Source organism: Hypanus sabinus, assembly GCF_030144855.1.
Source record: "Hypanus sabinus isolate sHypSab1 chromosome X2 unlocalized genomic scaffold, sHypSab1.hap1 SUPER_X2_unloc_3, whole genome shotgun sequence".
Taxonomy (NCBI): domain Eukaryota; kingdom Metazoa; phylum Chordata; class Chondrichthyes; order Myliobatiformes; family Dasyatidae; genus Hypanus; species Hypanus sabinus.
This window is the reverse complement of record NW_026779001.1, coordinates 1,453,099-1,474,417: the sequence shown is the minus strand read 5'-3', so window position 1 is coordinate 1,474,417 and position 21,319 is coordinate 1,453,099. Positions and strand designations below refer to the sequence as shown.

The following is a 21,319-nucleotide window of genomic DNA, read 5'->3' as shown; positions in this document are numbered from 1 at the left end:
TTAGAAAATTACAAAGAATAAACGTAATGAAAAATTAGTAAGTAAAAGAAAAATAATATTAATCCTCCCCCTCCCCACCTTAACCCTTATCTAAAGAAAGAAATAAAGAAGAAAATTGTCTCGATATTGGAGGATACCCTCATGATCCATGGAGTTCAAAATAATTTTAATATTTATTCTTACTTTCCCCAATTGCATTATAATTTTATCTTCAAAGGACCTATATATTTAATCCCATCTTTTGTAGGTATGGGAGCCAAATTTTGAAAAATATATCATATTCATTTCTTAGATTATATGTAATTTTTTCAAGTGGAATACAACTATATTTCATTATTCCAATAATCCATAGTTAAATATAACTCAGATTTCCAAGCAATTGCGATAACTTTTTTAGCTACTGCCAATGCAATATTTATAAACTTTTTCTGATACTTATTCAATTTAATTTTCGGTATTGTCCCTTCAATATCTCCTAATAAAAATAATATTGGACTATTTGGGAGTTGAACTCCAGTACTTTGTTCCAATAAAAGTCAGATATATCGAAAATGGTTGAATTTTAAAACAAGACCAAGTAGAATGTAAAAAAGTACCAATTTCTTGATTACATCGAAAGCATTGGTCAGACATATTTGAATTTAATCTATTTATTTTCTGTGGTGTTATATATAATTGATGTAAAAATTATATTGTATTAATCTAATTAGAACATTTATTGTATTTATCATACTATCAGAACATAATCTTGACCAACTTTTTCCAACAATTTTAACATTCAAATCGGTTTCCCATTTTTGTCTTGATTTATGAATTCCAGATTCAGTCTGTTTTTGAATCAAATTGTACATACAAGATGTAATTTTTAAAATTTTTCCTTTTTGAATTAATATTTCTATTTCACTTGGTTTTGGCATCAACATTGTTTGACCCAGCTTTTCTCGTAAATTGACCTTTAATTGAAAATAAGAGAAAAGAGTGTTGTTTGATATTTTATATTTATTTTTTCATTGATCAAACGACATCAATATACCTCCTTCAAAACAATTACGTATATATTTAATCCCCTTTTGGAACCAATTATGTAAAAGTTTATTATCCATTGTAAAAGGAATAAGCCTATTTTAAATTAAAGTTTGTTTTTGCTAATAAAGATCTCTTTATCTTATCATCCATATTTACCTTATTCCATAAATCAATCGTGTCTTAATATAGGAGATTCTTTTTTTTTCCCGTATCAATTTGGATTCCCATTTATATGTAAAATCTTCTGGTATGTTTTCTCCTATCTTATCTAATTTTATTCTAATCCATGCCAGTTTTTTTTTCATCAAAAAAAGATGCAATAAATCTAAGTTCATTTGCTTTATCATAATTCCTAAAATTTGGAAGTTGTAACCCTCCTAAATCAAATTTACATCTCAATTTTTCCAATGATATTCTTGACATCTTTCCTTTCCAAAGAAATTTCCTTACATATTTATTTAGTTCTTGAAAAAACTTCTGCGGTAATTGTATTGGTTAGGTTTGGAATAAATATTGCAATCTATGGAATATATTCATTTTTAAAGCATTAACTCTACCTATTAATGTTATTGGTAACATCATCCATTTATCAAGATCCTCTTTTATTTTTTTTAATAAGGGCAAATAATGTTATTTATATAAATTTTTTACATCATTGTCAATTCTGATACCTAAATATTTTATCCCATTTATTGAGCATCGAAATTGAGTTACTAATCGACATTGATTATAATTTCCTTTGGTAAGGGGTAAAATTTCACTTTTATCCCAATTTAATTTATACCCTGATACTTTCCCGTATTCTTCCAATTTAAAAGATAATCTTTGCAAAGATTGTAATGGGTTTGTTAAATAAATCAAAACATCATCAGCAAATAAATTAATCTTATATACTTCTTGATTAACTCTAAAACCGCCAATATCTGAATCTGTTCTAATTAATTCAGCTAATGGTTCTTTTGCCAATACAAATAAAGCAGGTGATAACGGGCAGCCTTGTCTAGTTGACCTCGTTAAGCAAAATGGTGTTGAAATCTGAGCATTTGTAACTACTTTAGCTTGAGGATTAGTATTTAAGGTTTTAATCCATTGTATAAAAGATTTTCCCAGCTCATATTTTTCCAATACCTTAAACAAAAAATCCCATTCCAATTTATCAAATGCTTTTTCTGCATCCAAAGCAAATGCCACACTCATTTCCTCTCTTTTTTGTGCCAGATGAATTATACTAAGTAAGCAGGTTAGATTATCCATTGATTGTCTGTTTTTAATAAAATCTGTTTGATCCATATGTATTAATTTTGGTAAACATTTAGATATTCTATTAGATAAAATTTTTGCTATTATCTTATAATCTGTATTCAACAAAGAAATAGGCCTATATGATGTTGGTTTTAGAGGATCTCTTTTTTGGCAATACAGTTATGATCGCTGTTAAAAAAGATTGTGGGAGTTTATGCATTCTTTCCACTTGGTATATTAATTCCATAAAGGGAGGAATTAATATATCTTTAAATTTTTTTTATAAAATTCAGGAGGAAAACCATCTTCTTCTGGGGATTTGTTACTCTGAAGTGATCCTAAAGCTTCTTCAACCTCTTTTAATGTAAGGGGCATATCTAATCCTTTCTGTTCTTCCAAATTAAATTTTGGAAGGGTTATTTGTGATAAAAATTTATCTATCTCAGTAATCTTATTTTGTGATTCTGATTGATATAGTTCAGTATAAAAAAAATTAAAGTTTCATTAATTTCTAAAGGTTTATCAGCAACCTTATTTACACTTGTTCTAATTGCATTTATTGTTTTAAAAGCCTGTTCTGTTTTCAACTGCCAAGCAAGAATTTTATGTGATCTTTCACCTAATTCGTAATATTTCTGTTTAGTTCTCATAATTACATTTTTGTACGATACGTCTGGAGGGTATTATATTGTAGTTTTTTATTAACAAGTTGTCTTTGTTTTTCTTCTGTCATATATCTTTGAGATTCTTTTTCTAACTTTATGATATCTTTTCCCAATTTTCCTTCTTAATTTTAGATGTATAACTTATAATCTGACCCCTTAAATATGCTTTCATCGCTTCCTATAATACAATTTTATCCTCAACTGAATGTAAATTTGTATCCAAAAAAAATTGAATCTGTTTTTTCATAAAATCACAAAAATCTTGACGTTTTAATAAAATTGTATTAAATCTCCATCTAAGTTTTATGTCTATTTGAATAAAATGAATAATCTCTTTCTCTTGGATTAATTTTTCTCCATATATCAATCAGGTTTAAATCTTTCATTAATGATAAAGTTAGTTTTATTACTTTTAATTTTGTAACATCTGTAGTTGACCTTTCCAAAACTGGATCTTAACAAAAATTAAAATCTCCGCCTATTAATATTTTATCATTTGCGTCAGCCAAGTTCAAAAAATCTTCTTGTATGAATTTTGCATCATTTTCATTTGGTGCATCAATATTCATAAAAGTCCATAATTCTGAAAAAAATTCACAATGTATAATCACATATCTCCCCACAGAATCAATTATTACATTTTGTATTTTAATTGGTAAAGATTTATTAACCGAAATTGCAACTCCTCTCGATTTTGAATTAAATGAAGTTGCTATAACATTTCCAACCCAATCTCTATTTAATTTCTTATGCCTGTGAACTTACTGAACACATCCTTGCCAGAAAAAAAACTTATCCCAATCCACTCTTCCTGGATCCTTTTTCATTTCCACAAAATTGGCCGTTCTCCAATTTTACCGGAACATTGAGCTGCCAGTTCTGCCCCTCACTAATAGCAGTAATGTCGTTATCCCACGTGTCAACCCAAGCCCTAAACTCATCTGTTTTACCGACAATACTCCGTGCATTGAAATAGATGTACCTGAGAATATGTATATCATCCGCTTTTTTTTTTCATTTCCGTTTATACATGCAGTCCTCTCATGTTCCTTATCCTCCTGCACCTCACTATCTGCTCTAACACTCTGGTTCCCCTCCCTCTGCAAATCTAGATTAAATTCCCCGGAGCAGCACTGGCAAATCTACCCGCAAGAATTTTATTCCCCCCCCCCCGCCCAGTTTAGGGGCAAACCGTCCTGTCGGAACAGGCCCCACCTTCCCGGGAACAAAGCCCAATTGTCCAGAAACATGAAGCCCTCCCTCCTGCACCATCCCCTGAGCCACGTATTTAGCTGCACTCTCCGCACATTTATATTTACAGGGACTTTACTCCTGACGCCGGTCCCGGGACCCGACCCGTTTACAGACCCGGAGCGGAACCGGAGCAGATTCTCAGCCACTGGTTTTCATCCCAGGGCGCGAAGAGAGGATAAAGTTTCCCCGTGAATTTATTCCCAGTGAAGGTGTGGAGATGGGCCTTGGTCTCCGCGTTGTAAAATGAAACTGTCCCGGACTCGTAACTGAGATAAACTCCCACCCTCCCGGGGATGGGACCGGCAGCGAGACGGGACTCGGGGGAGGGGCGACCGGACACGTCACAATCCCGATGTAACACGTCACCAACCCGCCTGATGAACCAGAATCCGGTCTCCGGACTCAGACTGACCCCTCTCTTCCTCTCCACAGACTCTGCGGCGACTCCCAGACCCCAGCGCCGAATCCCCGTCACCTCCACCTCCCAGTAATGTCTCCCCGATGTGAATCCCTCCGATCCCAGCACACAAGGCCAGTCTGTGAATCTCTTCCCGGTGTCAGGGAGATTCCTCCGGGTCCAGGTCCGTCTCACACTCTTCCGATCCTCAGACACCTCGAGATACGGATTCGCCGTTTCCACATCCAGGGTGACAGAGACTGGGGGGAGAAGCAGAGAATTAGAGAGTCCCCGGGGATCGGGGGGAGACTCGGACAGCGCGGCCCCGGGGATCGGGGGGAGACTCGGACAGCGCGGCCCCGGGGATCGGGGGGGAGACTCGGACAGCGCGACCCCGGGGATCGGGGGGAGACTCGGACAGCGCGGCCCCGGGGATCGGGGGGAGACTCGGACAGCGGGGCCTCGGGGATCGGGGGGAGACTCGGACAGCGCGGTCCCGGGGATCGGGGGGAGACTCGGACAGCGCGGCCCCGGGGATCGGGGGGAGACTCGGACAGCGGGGCCCCGGGGATCGGGGGGAGACTCGGACAGCGGGGTCCCGGGGATCGGGGGGAGACTCGGACAGCGGGGCCCCGGGGATCGGGGGAGACTCGGACAGCGCGGCCCCGGGGATCGGGGGGAGACTCGGACAGCGCGGCCCCGGGGATCGGGGGGAGACTCGGACAGCGCGGCCCCGGGGATCGGGGGGAGACTCGGACAGCGCGGCCCCGGGGATCGGGGGGAGACTCGGACAGCGGGGCCCCGGGGATCGGGGGGAGACTCGGACAGCGGGGCCTCGGGGATCGGGGGGAGACTCGGGCAGCGCGGCCCCGGGGATCGGGGGGAGACTCGGGCAGCGGGGCCTCGGGGATCGGGGGGAGACTCGGGCAGCGCGGCCCCGGGGATCGGGGGGAGACTCGGACAGCGGGGCCCCGGGGATCGGGGGGAGACTCGGACAGCGCGGCCCCGGGGATCGGGGGGAGACTCGGACAGCGCGGCGCCGGGGATCGGGGGGAGACTCGGACAGCGCGGCCCCGGGGATCGGGGGGAGACTCGGACAGCGGGGTCCCGGGGATCGGGGGGAGACTCGGACAGCGCGGCCCCGGGGATCGGGGGGAGACTCGGACAGCGCGGCCCCGGGGATCGGGGGGAGACTCGGACAGTGCGGCCCCGGGGATCGGGGGGAGACTCGGGCAGCGGGGCCCCGGGGATCGGGGGAGACTCGGACAGCGGGGCCCCGGGGATCGGGGGGGAGACTCGGGCAGCGGGGTCCCGGGGATCGGGGGGAGAGTCGGACAGCGCGGCCCCGGGGATCAGGGGGAGACTCGGGCAGCGCGGCCCCGGGGATCGGGGGGAGACTCGGACAGCGTGACCCCGGGGATCGGGGGGAGACTCGGACAGCGCGGCCCCGGGGATCGGGGGAGACTCGGACGGCGCGGCCCCGGGGATCGGGGGAGACTCGGTCAGCGCGGCCCCGTGGACCGGGGGTGGTGGAGATCTCAGGCGCCATTCGGCCCTTCGAATCTGCTCTGCCATTTTATCATAAGCTGATCCATTCTCCCATTTAGTGCCACTCCCCCACCTTCTCACCGTGACCTTTGATGCCGTTGCTACTCAGATACTGATCAATCTCTGCCTTAAATACACCCAATGACCTGGCCTCCACTGCTGCAACAAATTCACAGATTCACCACCCTCTAGCTAAAAAAATTTCTTTGCATCTCCGTTTTGAGTGGGCGCCCTTCAATCCTTAAGTCATGCTCTCTCGTACCAGACTCCCCCATCATGGGAAACAACTTTGCCACATCCACTCTGTCCATGCCTTTTAAAATTCAACATGTTTCCATGAGGTTCCTCCTCATTCTTCTAAACTGCACGGAGGTCAGTCCAAGAGTGATCAAATGTTCCTCACATGTTAACCCTCTCATTCCCGGAATCATTCTGGTGAATCTGCTCTGAACCCTCTCCAATGTCAGAACATCCTTTCTTAAATAAGGAGCCCAAAACTGCACACACTATTCCAAGTGAGGTCTTACCAGTGCCTTATAGAGCCTCAACATCACATCCCTGCTCTTATATTTTATTCCTCTAGAAATGAATGTCAACCTTCTTCACCACCGACTCAACCTGGAGACTAACCTTAAGGGTATCCTGCACGAGCACCCTCAAGTCCCGTTGCATCTCAGAACTTTGAATTCTCTCTCCACTTAAATAATAACCATATACACTTTTCAACATTGTATTTCATTTGCCACTTCTTTGACCATTCTCCAAATCTATCCAAGTCTCTCTGCAGACTCTCTGATTCCTCAGGTGGGGGAGTTTCCACCTACCTTTGTATCATCAGCAAACTTAGCAACAAAGCCATCTTTTCCATAATCCAAATCGTTGATATACAACGTAAAAAGAAGTGGCCCCAACACGGACCCCTCTGGAACACCACTTTTAACCGGCAGACAACCAGAATGGGATCCTTTATTCCCACTCTCTGTTTCCTCCCAATCAGCCAACGCTCTATCGACAGATGTAACTTTCCCGTAATTCCATGGGCTCTTATCTTGTTGAGCAACCTCATGTGTGGCACCTTGTCAAAGGCCTTCTGAAAATCCAAATACACAACATCCACTGCATCTCCCTTGTCCAGCCTACTTGTACTCTCCTCAAAAGATTTCAATGGGTTTGTCAGGCAGGATTTTCCTTTAAGGCAACCATGCTGAGTTTGGCCTATCTTGTCATATGCCTCCAGGTACTCCGTAACCTCATTCTTGACAATTGACTCCCACCGATGTCAAGCTAACAGGTCTATAATTTACTTTTTGCTTCCTTGCCCCTTTCTTAAATACCAGAGTGGCATTTACAATCTTCCACTCCTCCAGAACCATGTCAGAATCTATTGACTTTTGAAAGATTATTGCTAATGCCTCTGCGATCTCCACAGCTACTTCCTTCAAAACACAAGGGTGAATTCCATCTGGTCCTGGAGATTTATCTACCCTGAGACTATCCAGCTTCCTGAGTACTTTCTCTGTCGTAATTGTGACTGCGCACACTTCTCTTCCCTGACACCCTTGAGTGTCCGGTATACTGCTGATATCTTCCTCAGTGAGGACAGATGAAAATACTCGTTCAGTTCCTCAGCCATCTCCTTATCTCCCATTACAATTTCTCCAGCATCATTTTCTATCAGTCCTATATCCACTCTCACCGGTTTTTTACTCTTTATATACTTGAAAAAGCTTTTGGTATCTTCTTTGATATTATTTGCTAGCTTTCTTTCATAGTTCATCTTTTCCCTCTTAATGGCCTTCTTAGTTTCCTTTTGTAAGCTTTTAAAAACTTCCCAATCCCCTGTCTTCCCACTATTTTTTTGTTTCCTTGAATGCCCTCTCCTTTGCTTTTACTTTGGCTTTCACTTCTCTTGTCAGCCATGGTTGCATCTTTTTCCATTTGAAAATTACTTCTTTTTTGGAATGTATCTGTCTTGCACCTTCCTCACTTCTCGCATAAACTCCAGCCACTGCTGCTCTGCTGTCCTTCCGCTAGTGTCCCTTTCCAGTCAAATTTGGCCAGTTCCTCTCTCATGCCACTGTAATTTCCTTTACTCCACTGCAATACCGACACATCGGATTTCTGCTTCTCTTTCTCAAATTTTACAGTGAACTCAATCATGTTACGATCTCTGCCACCTAACAGTTCCTTCACCTCAATCTCTCTAATCACCTCTGGGTCATTACACAATATCCAATTCAGTACCACTGATCCCGTAGTGGGCTCAACAACAAGTTGTTCTGAAAAGCCATCTCGTAGACATTCTTCAAATTCTCTGTCTTGAGATCCAGTGTCGATCTGATTTTCCCAATCCACTCGCATGTTAAAATCCCCACAATTATCATAAAACTGCCCTTCTGGCAAGCCTTCTCTATTTCCTGTTGTAATCTGTAGTCCACATCGCTGCAGCTGTTAGGAGGCCGGTAGATAACTGCCATCAGGGTCCTTTTACCCCGCGATTTCTTAGCTCAACCCATAAAGATTCTGCACCTTCCGATCCTATGTCACCTCTTTCCCATCCCCCTGCCAAATTAGTTTAAACCCTCCCTAACAGCTCTATTAAACATTTCTGCTATGATATTGATCCCCTTCGGGTTCAGGTGTAACCCGTCCTTTTTGAACAGTTAATACTTCCCCCTAAAGAGATCCCAATGATCCAAGAATCTGAAGCCCTGTCCCCTGCACCAGTCTCTCAGCCACACATTCATCAGCCTGATCCTACTATTCTTGCCCTCGCTAGCACATGGCACAGGTAGCAATCCTGAGATAACTACCCTGGAGGTCCTGCTTCTCAGCTTCATTCCTAACTCCCGGAAATCTCTCTTCAGGACCTCCTCCCTTTCCCTCTCTATGTCATTGGTACCAACATGTACCAAGACAGCTGGCTGCTCGCCCTCTCCCTTCAGGATATTCTGGACCCATACCCTGGATCCCATACCCTGGCACCTGGGAGGCAGCCCACCATGCGGGTATCTCTATCAGGCTCACAGAATCTCCTGTCTGTTCCCCTGACTATGGAATCCCCTATGACTACCGCATTCCTCTTCTCCCTCCTTCCCTCCTGCACAACAGCGCCAGGCTCAGTGCCAGAGACCATGGCCGTCCCCTGTCAGGTCATCCACCTCAACAGCATCCAAAACGATATACTTGTTGCTGAGGGGGGCAGACACAGTGGTGCTCTCCACTACCCTGGCATTTCCCTTCCCTCTCCTGACAGTCACCCAGTTTTCTGACCCCTGTAGCCTAGGGATGACTACCTCCCTGTAGCTCCTGTCTATCACCTCTTCGTTTTCTCTAATAAGCAGTAGGTCATCAAGCTGCTGCTCCAGATCCCTAACACGGTCTCCGAGGAGCTGAATCTCGGTTCACCTGGTGCAGATGTGGCTATCAGGGAGGCTGGAGGTCTCCCAGGATTCCCACATCTGACACCCTGAACAAAGCACTAACCCTGCAGACATGCTACCTAATTCTACAGGAATGAAACAAAGAAAGATAGGTCTACTCACCCACTTACTTCACCAAGCACACGAACTTTTTAAACCATTAGCTAATGTGCCCTGCTGTTCCCCCGTCCGTCCGGGCTGATTTTCAAAGGGGAGAAAAAGAGTCGGTTCCTCGCTCTCGCCTCTTCCCGTTACCGCCTGAGCCCGTTGAGCCAAAGCCCTACACTCTGCTGCCACCCACTCCGCTGCCCGCTGTATAGGGTGGTCATCTTTTTAAACTCTCCGCGCTGTCCTGCGCAGTCTCGCCGTTCTTGTACACAAAGTTTTTTTTTTACACTGTCTTCCTTCAGAATTTAGCTCCCACGCCGCCCTTCTTGTCCCAATCTAAAAAAACACCTTCAGTCGTGTATTCATCAGCTTATTCCACACTGTCCACATGAAATTTAGCAAGGCCTTTGATGTCGATGATAGACCATACTTGGAGTATTGTCTGCTTTTCCGGTTCCCGAATATGGGGAGGATGTCATTACACTGGACAGGAGGCTTCAGGAGGATGTTACCAGGACTGGGGGCTTGGGTTAAAAGCAAAGAGTGAGTAAGCTTGGGCTATTCAGCTGTAGTGTAGGATGTTCAGGTATGACCCCTTATCAAGGTAAATAATTCTAAGGAGCTTAAATAACGTTCTTTTTCCAAGAAATGGGAGTACAGAACCAGAGGCCTCAGATTGAAAGTGAGATGGGAAATCGGGTAACATTTTAAGAGAGGGAGGTTGGTGAACGGAATTTGCCCTCAGACGCTGTAGAAACAGGTAAAAAATAACATATTTTCAAATAAATACACAGATGGGAAATGGTTAGAGGGATGGGGGGGGGGCAAATACACACAAATGGGCCATGCTCAAGAAGACATCTTAGTCTTGCAGATTGATGAAGTGGGCCGTGAGTTCAACATCCATCAAACCCTCCCAGATCATCCTCCTGAGGAATCTCACCCCGGAGTCTGTCTGTGAAGTGTTGATGTGACGTCACGTCAGAGGGCAGCTCAGTGACACAGAACAGACAGACTGGGTAAGGACGGCAGATTTCAATCCTAAATGGGAATTTGTGCCTATTTCTGTGGCCGTGTGTCACACTCTGTTAGTGTGTGTGTGTGTGTGTGTGTGTGTGTGTGTGTGTGTGTGTGTGTGTGTGTGTGTGTGTGTGTGTGTGTGTTGATTGTGGTAAATATCCGTGTGCTGTGTATACACATTGAAGGAGAGTGTGCACATTGAAGAATTTTTATGTTACAGTGTGTCATCACATGTCTGGTGTGTGTTGACAATGTGTCACACGTGATTGAGTTGTTTAAATGAATAAATGACTGTCTCTGAAGAGACTGGTTTCCAGGTTACTGAGGGAAATAACAACGTACATTGCTGAGGCTCTGACTACAATCTGCCAGTCCTTCTTGTATATGTGTGTGAGGGAGCTTTGCCAGGCTGTGTGTGCTTCTCCCGAGATGAAATCTTGACCCATGTCAATGCTTGTTGGTGTGTCCGAGCTCATTCTCACAATGCTTCAATGTAGTGGTCTGATCACCATGAGACATAGGAGCAGAATTAGGCCATTTTCCTATCGAGTCTGCTCCGCCATTCAATAATTGCTGATCCTTTTTTCCCTCCTCAGCCCCACTACCTGGTCTTCTCCCCGTAAACTTTGATGCTGTGTCCAATCTAGAACCTATCAAGCTCTGCCTTAAATACACCCAACAGGTTCCACAAATTCAACAGCTGCTGGCACAAATTTCTCCACATGTTTTAAATAGATTCCCCCTCTGTCTTGAGGCTGTGCCCTCTTCTCCTAAACTCCACCACCATGGGAATCATCCTTTCCACATCTACTCTGTCTAGGACTTTCAACATTCGAAAGGTTTCTAGGACTTTCAACATTTGAAAGGTTTCAATGAGATTCCCCCTCATCTTTCTAAATTCCAGCGAGTACAGACACAGAGCTATCAAACGTTCCTCGTATGATAACCCTTTCATTCCTGGAATCATCCTTATGAAATGAACCTTCTGCAATGCCAGCACATCTTTTCTTAGACGAGGAGCCCAAAATTGTTCACAATACTCAAGGTGAGTCTTCACCAGTGCCTTATAAATCCTCAGCATCACATCCCTGCTCTTGAAATGAATGCTATTTAAACCGATTGAATTCAATGCTAACATTGGATTTGCCTTCCTCACCACTGACTCTACCTGCAAGTTACCATTTAGGAAGTTCTGCAGAATGACTGCTAAATCCAATTTTGTCTCAGATTTTTTCATTTTCTCCCCATTTGAAAAAAAAAAATCTGCACATTATTTCTACGACCAAAGTGCAGGACCATGTATTTTCCAACATTGTATATAATTTACCAATTTCTTTCCCATCCTCCTCATCCATGTCCTTGTCCAGCCTAACTGTTTCCTCAACACTATCGGCCCCTCCGCCAATCTTCGTATCATCTGCAAAACCTGGAAACAAAGCCATCTACTCTAGGACAAGAGGGTGTGACTTCATGATTGAAGGACGTCCTTTTAGAACTGAGATGTGGAGAAATTACTTTAGTCAGTGTGTGTGGAGAATCTGTGGAATTTGTTGCGACATGTGGCTGCGGAGGCCAAGGCATATTTAAGGCAGAGATGTACCGGTTCTCATTTAGCCGGGGCATCAAATGGTATGGGGTGAAAGCAGGGGAGTGGGGATGTCCGGAAGAATTGGGTCTTCCCATGACTGAATATTAGAGTAAACTCAATGGGCCGAATGGCCTATTTCTTCTCCTATATCTTATTTTCTATTCCATCAGCTAAATCTTGATATACAGCATAAAATGAAGGTGTCCTAACACCTGTGTCCCTGTGGAACACGACTCACTGGCAGCCAACCAGGAAAGGTTCCGTTTACTCCCATTCGCTGTTTCCTACCAATCAGCCAATGTTCTAACCATGCCTGTAACTTTTCTGTAATGCCATAGCCTCTGAACCTGGTTACCACCTTCATGCGTGGCACTTTGTCAAAGGCCTTCCGAGATTCCAAATATACAACATCCACTGCATCCCCTTTATCGATCCTGCTTGTAATCTCCTCAAAGAATCCCAACAGGTTTGTCAGGCAGGATATTCCCTAACGAAGCCATGCTGACTTGTCCTATCTTGTCCAGTGTCACCAAGTATTCCATAGCCTCACACTTAACAACTGACTCCAATTTCTTCCCAACCATAGAGGTGAGGCAAACTGGTCAATAATTTCCTTTCTGCTGCCTTCCTCCTTACTTAAAGAGTCAAGTGACATTTGCCATTTTCCAGTCCTCTGGCACCATGCCAGGGTCCAGTGATTTTGAAAGATTATTTGGAATGCCTCCATAAGTTCTACTGCGACCTCTTTCAGAACACTAGGGTGCAGTTCATCTGGTCTGGGTGACTTATGCATCTTTAGGGCTTTCAGCTTTTTGAGCAGCTTCTCCCTTGTAACAGTAACTGCACTCACTTCTCTTCCCTCGCACTCTTCAACACCGGGCACAGTGCTGGTGTCTTCCACGGTGAATACTGGTGCAAAATATTTGGCTTATCTGCCATCTCTTTATCCTCTGTTATTATGCATCCAGCCTCATTTTCTAGCTGTCCTATATCCACTCTCATCTCTGTTTTATTTTTTTACAATACTTGAAAAACAATTTGATATTGTTTGCTATCTTGTTTTCCAAAGATAGGTGTGTAAAAAGGGCCTGAAGGATCATTGGATACCAGAGTCACTCCAACCACAACCTGTACCAGTTGCTACCATCCGGGATACGGTACCGCAGCATAAAAGCCGGGAGCAACAGGCTCCGGGACAGCTTCTTCAACCAGGCCAGTTCAATTCAAATCAATTTCTTGTTTATTTTTTCCCACCCAATCATCCTTTTAGTTCCTCTCTGTCGATATTTCAAAGCTTCCCAATCCTCTCTCTTCCGAATAATTTTTGTTTAGTTGTATGCCCTCTCCTTTGCCTTTACATTAACTTGTCTTCCCTTGTCAGCCATGGTTGAACTATTTCGCCATTTGAGTATTTATTTATTTTTGGAGTATATCTATCCTCATTTTCCCAGAAACTGACACCATTTCTGCTCTGCTCTCATCCCTGCCAGCATCTCCTTCCAATTTGCTTTGGCCAACTCCTCACTCAGACCGCTGTAATTTCTTTCACTCCTCTGAAATACTACAACATCAGACTTTACTGTCTCCTTATCAGATTTCAAGCTGAACTCGGTCATGTTGTGAGCTCTGCCTCCTAAGGTTTCTTTTAACTACTCCCCTCTGGTTCAATACATAACACCCAACCCAGTAGAGCTGTTCCCCGAGTAGGCTCAACGACAAACTGCTCTAGAAAGCCATCACATTGCATTCAACAAACTCACTCTCTTGAGATCCTTTACCAACCTGATTTTCCCAATTGACCTGCATGTTGAAATCTCCCGTGATTATCATAACATTGTCCTTTTCATCAGCCTTTTCTATTTCCAGTTGTAATCTGTGGGCCTCAACCCACTGACTGTTGGGAGGCCTGTATATGACTGGTGTCTGTGTCATTTTTACTTTTGCAATTCCTTACCTCAACCCACAAGATTCAACATCTTCCAATCCTATGTCACATCTAGCTGCTGATTTACCAGCAGAGCCACACCACCCCATCGGCTTCCTTCCTTCCTCCGATACATTGTGTAACCTTGAACATTCAGATCCCAACTACAACCATCCTTCAGTCAAAATTCAGTGATGGCCAGAACATCATACCTAACAATCGGTAATAGTGCAACAAGATCATCCACCTTATTTCTCATACTCCATATATTGGAATATAACACTTGGTGTACTGTATCTGCTACCCTTTTTAATTCTGCATCCCTAATGCACTGATACTCACCCTACTGGCTGCAATTTTCTCCTCTCATCTGTCCGCCCTATCTGACAGTCTGACTGGACGCTATCTTTGCATTTTTACCATCAGTCTTATCCCTTCACTCCAGTTCCAACACCCCCCCCCCCCACCAAATTAGTTTCAATCCTCCCCAACAGCTCTATCAAACCTCTCTGTGAGAATATTGTTCTCCCTCGGGTCGAGGTGCGACCCATCCCTTTTGAGTAGGTCATTCCTCCACCAGAAGAGATCCCAATGATCCAAGAACCTGAATCCCTGTCCCCAGCACCATCTTCTCAGCCATGTTTATCTGTCAAATTATCCTGTTTCAACCCTCACCAGCACGTATCACATGCAGCAATCTGGAAATTACAACCCTGGGGGTGCTGCTTCAGTGCTTTCTACCAAGCTCTCCAAATTCTATTTTCAGGACCTCTTTGTTTTTACTTCCAATGTCATTGTCACAAATTTACAAAGATATCTGGCTCTTTTCCCTCCCTCTCTAAAATGCTGCGGACACGATTCGAGGCATCCCTGACCCTGGCACCCAGGAGGCAACATACCATTCAGGTGTCCCGTTCACATCAATAGAATCTCCTGTCTGTTCCCCTGATGATTCCCTAATGCACTGATACCCATCCCTGACCCTGGCACCCAGGAGGCAACATACCATTCGGGTGTCCCGTTCACATCAATAGAATCTCCTGTCTGTTCCCCTGGCGATTCAGGCCCCGATCACGACCACTCCCCTCTTCTGCCTCTAACAACAATGAGAGATGCTGATCCGGAAGGGGGAAGACCTGTGTCAGTCAGAGTCTGCACTCACAGGGCACATGAACGACTTGTGTATTTTCCTGACAATCCCTATCACCACACTGATACTCATTTTTATTCCTGACAATATTATTGTCAGTATTAAATTCTCAGCTCCTCTGGTAGATCCAAACTTATGTCCTGGTGTGTTAATGCATTTGCCTGGGTTTGGAACACAGTGGTTCATCTGACAGTCCCGTATATTGATTGTGTTGTGACCCTGTGCTGGTATGTTCAGGGGTCTGACATCTCCAGCTGACCATGTGACAGTGATGCCTCCCAGTCGGTGGAGTTGATGTGGAATAAACTTTAGTTCCCCTTCAGCCCAGTATTACAGACAATCTTTGCCTCACATTGGAACTAAATTGAGCTTCATAAACAAGGGGAAATGAATCGTTGTACGTTTTACCTCGATTAATAGCATCAAGCGTTTCTCTCAGCACTGTGTTCAACAAATAGGGGTGATCGAAGTTTTCAACTGGTAGGGTCTCATCTGTCACTGCTAATTCCTGGACATCGTCATTAATCCTGTAAATATTAAACTACTGGTTATAAATTGCTATTCTGAACTATCTTACAAATCCATTCAGTGTTTCAGTAAAGAGCCTGTCCTACCTCCTGTTCCGACGAGCTTCCTCCTGAAATAAATAAAACACAAATCTGATTAGACTTGGACTTACTGTCCACATCCTGCATTTCATCCAAATCATTACAAGGTGTTGAAAATTCCCACTCCCACAATCACTCAGACACACGGACAATACAGAACCATGGGGTAAATGACAGGGAAAGTTTATGAATGTCATACCATTACTGAGAGGATGAAACTTACAGCGAAGACAGGACAGGCTGTGCATTATCATCTGGATATGAAGTCAGTCTGATAGGATGGAGGAATTTAAGATCAGTGATGTATGTGATTGTGTGCGGGTGGAGGAAGTACCTCTATTTATGGGGAGACTCGTGGGGAGATGTAATTCCAGATGGATTTTAATAAATTCCACAAGAAATTTAGTGAGGAGGATGTGAAACTCGCTGCCACAGGAGTGGATGAAATGGAACAGCAGAGACTGACTGTAATGGGGAGGCTGGATAAACACGTGAGGGACCAGGGAGTTCAGGGCACTGTTGCTGGTTGTGGTGAGTAGGTGGAAGGAGGATTGTGAAGCAGGGAAACTGATAGAAGATGGACCTAATGGCCTGTTTATGATAGAGAATGGGATATAATCCCATGTGAAATATATCCAGAAAATAAAGAGACAGTGAAAGTTTCCATAATCTGATGGAAACCGGATATGGAGGATAAGTCTAATGTGTGGGTCACATTCTTTGTTCTCACTGATTGACAAAGACCCTCACACCCTCCGCACCAGACACACGCACAGCCTGTGACTGGAACCGGGTGTTAATGGGAGTTTCAAAGGATGTTTAATGCGGTATTTAAGGAAACAGTCAGCAGCTCTGTGTTATGATCGGAGTAAATAATTTCAGAGAGATTTGCATTTTGTCCTGGGGTGTACAGAAGTTGTGGAAGCCCAGTTTTAGGACAATAGACAATAGACAATAGGTGCAGGAGTAGGCCATTCGGCCCTTCTAGCCAGCACAGCCATTCACTGTGATCATGGCTGATCATGCATAATCAGTACCCCGTTCCTGCCCTCTCCCCAAATCCCTTGACCGCACGATCTATAAGAGCTCTATCTAACTCTCTCTTGAATGCATCCAGAGACTTGGCCTCCACTGCCTTCTGGGGCAGAGCATTTCACATATCCACCACTCTCTGGGTGAAAAAGTTTTTCCGCATCACTGTTCTAAATGGCCTACCCCTTATTCTTAAACTGTGGCCTCTAGTTCTGGACTCACCCATCAGCGGGAACATGCTTCCTGCCTCCAGCGTGTCCAATCCCTTCATAATCTTATTATTATGGGACAACAACAACCCTGAATAGTTGCATCAATTGTCTGGTGAGAAACAGTTTACTGCCATTTGTAAATGTTGTGTGTAGGAGCAACATATCTGTTTTCTGTCTGCATTGTATTCTGTGTTACGTGTTTATTATGGTAACTCGTCACGTGAGTGGGGATGTGGTAAAGGCGAAGGGGAAAGGTTACGTATCTGTACTTTGTTCTGGGCAGTTTTGAGCTGGGGACGGGCGGATGTCATTCTGTTCTTGACCGCTGTGTTGCAGCTTACTTTACAATGAATTACCCTGAAGTTTCATCGCTTCAAGATTGTATTTTGCTAATGAAGGACTGAAAGCGTACCTTGGACATTTTGAAATGACATTATTGGAGTGATTGGAGGGCACATCATGCAAGTATAACAACTTGTGTGAGGTCGCCAGCAGCGGCAATTGATTTGTTAGAATTGGCCTCTGAGCTGTGTTTATTTCAAATAGACCACTGTTCATTTAGTGCCTTTTGACAGAAACAAATTGAAATATAATCCCTCACCTTGAGAAACATCACACTGTCGTTCTGATCCATCTGTTCCTTTAACTTAGTGATTTCCTCCTGAATAATCCTTATATTCTCTTGAAGGGCTAGAAGATTTTTCTCCATTGGGTTGAGAATCCTCTTCTCTTCTTCCCTGAGATCCCTGAGTAAGCTCTGCTCTTTCTCAGTGATAATCTGGCGCAGTTCAGCAAACTGGGATGTGATGTGGGACTGAACACTGTGTGACTGTTCCTGTCGAAGGAAAGGTGAAGATTAATATACTGCATTACTGTGCTCTGTTTCCTTTCGTCATTCAGTTCGGTCTATTGGAGTCCATGCTACTTCTGAGAGCATTCCCGTCAACACCATTCCCTCACGTTTTCCTGAAACCTGCTCTCACATATTGAACCATAAACTCTCATCTGATTCACACACACCTTCCCCACCTTTTCAGGGTTAACGGTAATTAGCCATTCATCCAGCATGTCCCTGGGATGTGTCGGAGTCTCTCGTGGTCACAGGGAGAGCCTGCAAACTCCACACAGACAGCAGCAGAGGTCAGGATCGAACCCAGGTCACTGGAGCTGCGATACTCGGCTATTCTGCATTAAATGGAGCAAAACTCGACAGTAATATCAGAAATTCCGCTCAGGAAGCCTCACCCGAACTCCGGAAATCTTCTCTTTCTGTTGCTGCTCCTTTTCCTGGAAGTCTGATTTCTTTTTTGTGAGAGAGTCTAAGGAAGATTTTAGCTGATCCTGGAGGTCAGAGAGTGAAGGAAATAGAAACAAAGATGCATCAAAAGAAACAGGTGATCAAACCCGATTATCACACAAAATGCTGGAGGAACTCAGTGAGTCAGGCAGCATCTATTCAGGGGAAATAAACAGTCGGTGTTCCGGGATGAGACCCTTCTTTGGGACTGGGAAGGAATGGGAGAGAAGCCAGAATAAAAAGGTTGGGGACGAGAACCAGCTGACAGGTGACGGGTGAGACAACGTGAGGGGGAACGTGGGGGAGGGTGATGAAGTGAGAAGCTGAGAGGGGACAGGTGGAAGAGGTAAAGGGCTGGAGAAGAAGGAATCTAATGCGAGAGGACAATCGACCATGGAAGAAACGGGAGGAACTGAGCTGTTTGCGGCCCTGAATGGTGACGAGGGAGGAGGTTAGGAGTCAGGTGTAGCAAAGGACAAAGGAAATATGTTAAGTTAACGTTAGTTTTTACCTTGTAGATTTTAACAGCTTCTTTAATCGGCATGAAGCGGTGCTCTCTGTGTTCCTGCGCGTCTCTACAGACCAGACAGATCAGTGTCTTGTCCGTTTCACAAAACAGCTTCAGTTCTTCCTCATGTTCCTCGCAGTGACGTTTACTTTCCTTCCCTTTCGGATTCAGGTTTAGATTTCGTACCTTTTGTGTCAGATTTGCTAAGGCCCGATTCACCCTGAGGGTGCGGTCAGCAAACTCCTCTCTACATTCCGGGCAGGAGTTTCTCTCCTCCCTTTCCCAACACCGTGTGATACAAGAGCGACAGAAGTTGTGTCCGCACTCCAGTGTAACCGGATCGGTGAAGAAATCCAGACAGACGGGACAAATCACCTCCTCGCTCAAACTGTCGGTCTCTCCTTTCGAAGCCATGTTAACTCCAGCACTTCCTGATTCAGAATGCTTTCACTTTCGGGGAGTTGCTGATCCCCTGCAGTACCGCGATTGTCCACTACGCGCGCTGCAGACTCGGGGAATCACACAACACACACACAATGCTGGTGGAACACAGCAGGCCTGGCAGCATCTGTAGGGAGAAGCACTGTCGACGTTTCGGGCCGAGACCCTTCGTCAGGACAGCTGGTGTGGTATACTGCGTCCGGTCTTCCCGGTGTGGCCTTTTATATATTGGTGAGACCCGACGCAGACTGGGAGACCGTTTCTCTGAATACCTACGCTCGGTCCGACAGAGAAAGCAGGATCTCCCAGTGGCCACACATTTTAATTCCACTTCCCAGTCCCATTCTGATATGTCTATCCATGGACTCCTCGTCTGTCAAGATGGAGCCACATTCAGGTTGGAGGAACAACACATAGGCAGCCTCCAACCTGATGGCATGAACATTGACTTCTCTCACTTCCGTTAATGCACCTCCTCCCCTACTTACCCCATCACTGACATACTTAGTTGTTCGTCTTTTTTTCTCTCTTTCTCCCCATCACTTCCTGTTCTCCATCTCCCTCTGGTGCTCCCCCTCCCCCTTTCTTTCTCCCGAGGCCTCCCGTCCCATGATCCTTTCCCATCTCCAGCTCTGCATCCCTTTTGCCAATCACCTCTCCAGCTCTCTGTTTCACCCCACCCCCTCCGGTCTTCTCCTATCATTTCGCATTTCCCCTCCCCCCACTACTTTCAAATCTCTTACTATCTCTGCTGTCAGTCAGTCCTGACATCGACAGTGCTTCTCCCTATAGATGCTGCCTGGCCTGCTGTGTCCCACCAGCATTTTGTGTGTGTTGTTTGAATTTCCAGCATCAGCATATTTCTTCGTGTTTGCTCCGGGAATCAACATGGTTTTGCTGGATGTGTTCAGTGGAAATTCTGAGCATTTCTATGTTTAGTGTGTGAGCAACCCCATCTTGTAAAAACCTAGAGCGACAAAAACGTCAGCTGAATCTCCAAAGGCCCCATCCCTGCGGTCGGAAGGACCTTCCCCTGGAAGACGATTGAAGTCCTGCGCTGAAAGGAGAAGCCATGTGCCCCCCTGGGGTGGTTCACTACTACAATAACATTGAGGCTTCCTCAGCCAACCCGGCCTCTCCCTGTCCAGTGTAGAGGATCCCTGTAGTTCCAATGGTGTCCCTGTAGTCTGGAATGTGTCATTCGGCAGTATTCCTGTACGACAGCGGTTCTCAAACGTTTTTTAATGCCAAAGACCAATACCAGTAACAGGAACCGTGGACCCCAGGTTGGGAACCCCTGCTCTCCCGACATCTCGATGTGATGGCAGTCCGGCAAGCTCCGGGCATCTTTCCCCGGGTTGATGATCTTCCCGCAGCACTCGCTGTCCGTTTTCCTGCGCGTCCTGGGAACAGCCCGAGGATCAGTGAGCCTTCTGTCACGCAGCTGCTGTGGCACAGGCCCTTGCATCTTTCTCCACAGATCTTCGCCAGCCCACAGTCCGCAAAGAGGTGAATGACCGTCTCGTCTCCACTGTAGTAATCTCGGGGCAGCGCGCTGTGGGAGTGATCTCCGGGCATGCAGCGAGGATCAGACTGGGAGGGGCCCTCTCGTCTCCACTGCAGTAATCTCGGGGCAGCGCGCTGTGGGAGTGATCTCCGGGCATGCAGCAAGGATCAGACTGGGAGGGGCCCTCTCGTCTCCACTGCAGTAATCTCGGGGCAGCGCGCTGTGGGAGTGATCTCCGGGCATGCAGCAAGGATCAGACTGGGAGGGGCCCTCTCGTCTCCACGGCAGTAATCACGGGGCAGCGCGCTGTGGGAGTGATCTCCGGGCATGCAGCAAGTATCAGACTGGGAGGGGCCCGAATCGCCGCCAG

The 21,319-nt window shown here is 45.3% G+C and overlaps 1 protein-coding gene across 1 annotated transcript; it reads right to left on the bottom strand.

The window, feature by feature from the left end:
• Positions 1–1,696: 1,696 nt before the first annotated feature.
• LOC132385855 (zinc-binding protein A33-like) lies at positions 1,697–20,910 on the bottom strand. The gene is made up of 7 exons (XM_059958083.1): positions 20,679–20,910; positions 19,005–19,204; positions 18,442–18,537; positions 17,798–18,031; positions 15,959–15,981; positions 15,753–15,871; positions 1,697–4,844 (listed from the first exon to the last, which is right to left on the bottom strand). The coding sequence occupies exons 1-7, from the start codon at positions 20,908–20,910 to the stop codon at positions 4,294–4,296; spliced, it is 1,455 nt and encodes a 484-aa protein (XP_059814066.1). The 3' UTR covers positions 1,697–4,293.
• Between the last annotated feature and the right edge of the window lie 409 nt (positions 20,911–21,319).

What these genes read in the sequence shown, in the direction of transcription:
- LOC132385855 (XM_059958083.1), bottom strand. Translation starts at nt 20,910, where the DNA reads ATGCAAGGGCCTGTGCCACAGCAGCTGCGTGACAGAAGGCTCACTGAT. An exon ending in GGTCTTTGGCATTAAAAAAC is followed by an intron (nt 19,205 to 20,678) that starts GTTTGAGAACCG and finishes ATCGGGCCTTAG; the next exon opens with CAAATCTGACACAAAAGGTA. An exon ending in GAAGCTCGTCGGAACAGGAG is followed by an intron (nt 15,872 to 15,958) that starts GTAGGACAGGCT and finishes TAATATTTACAG; the next exon opens with GATTAATGACGATGTCCAGG.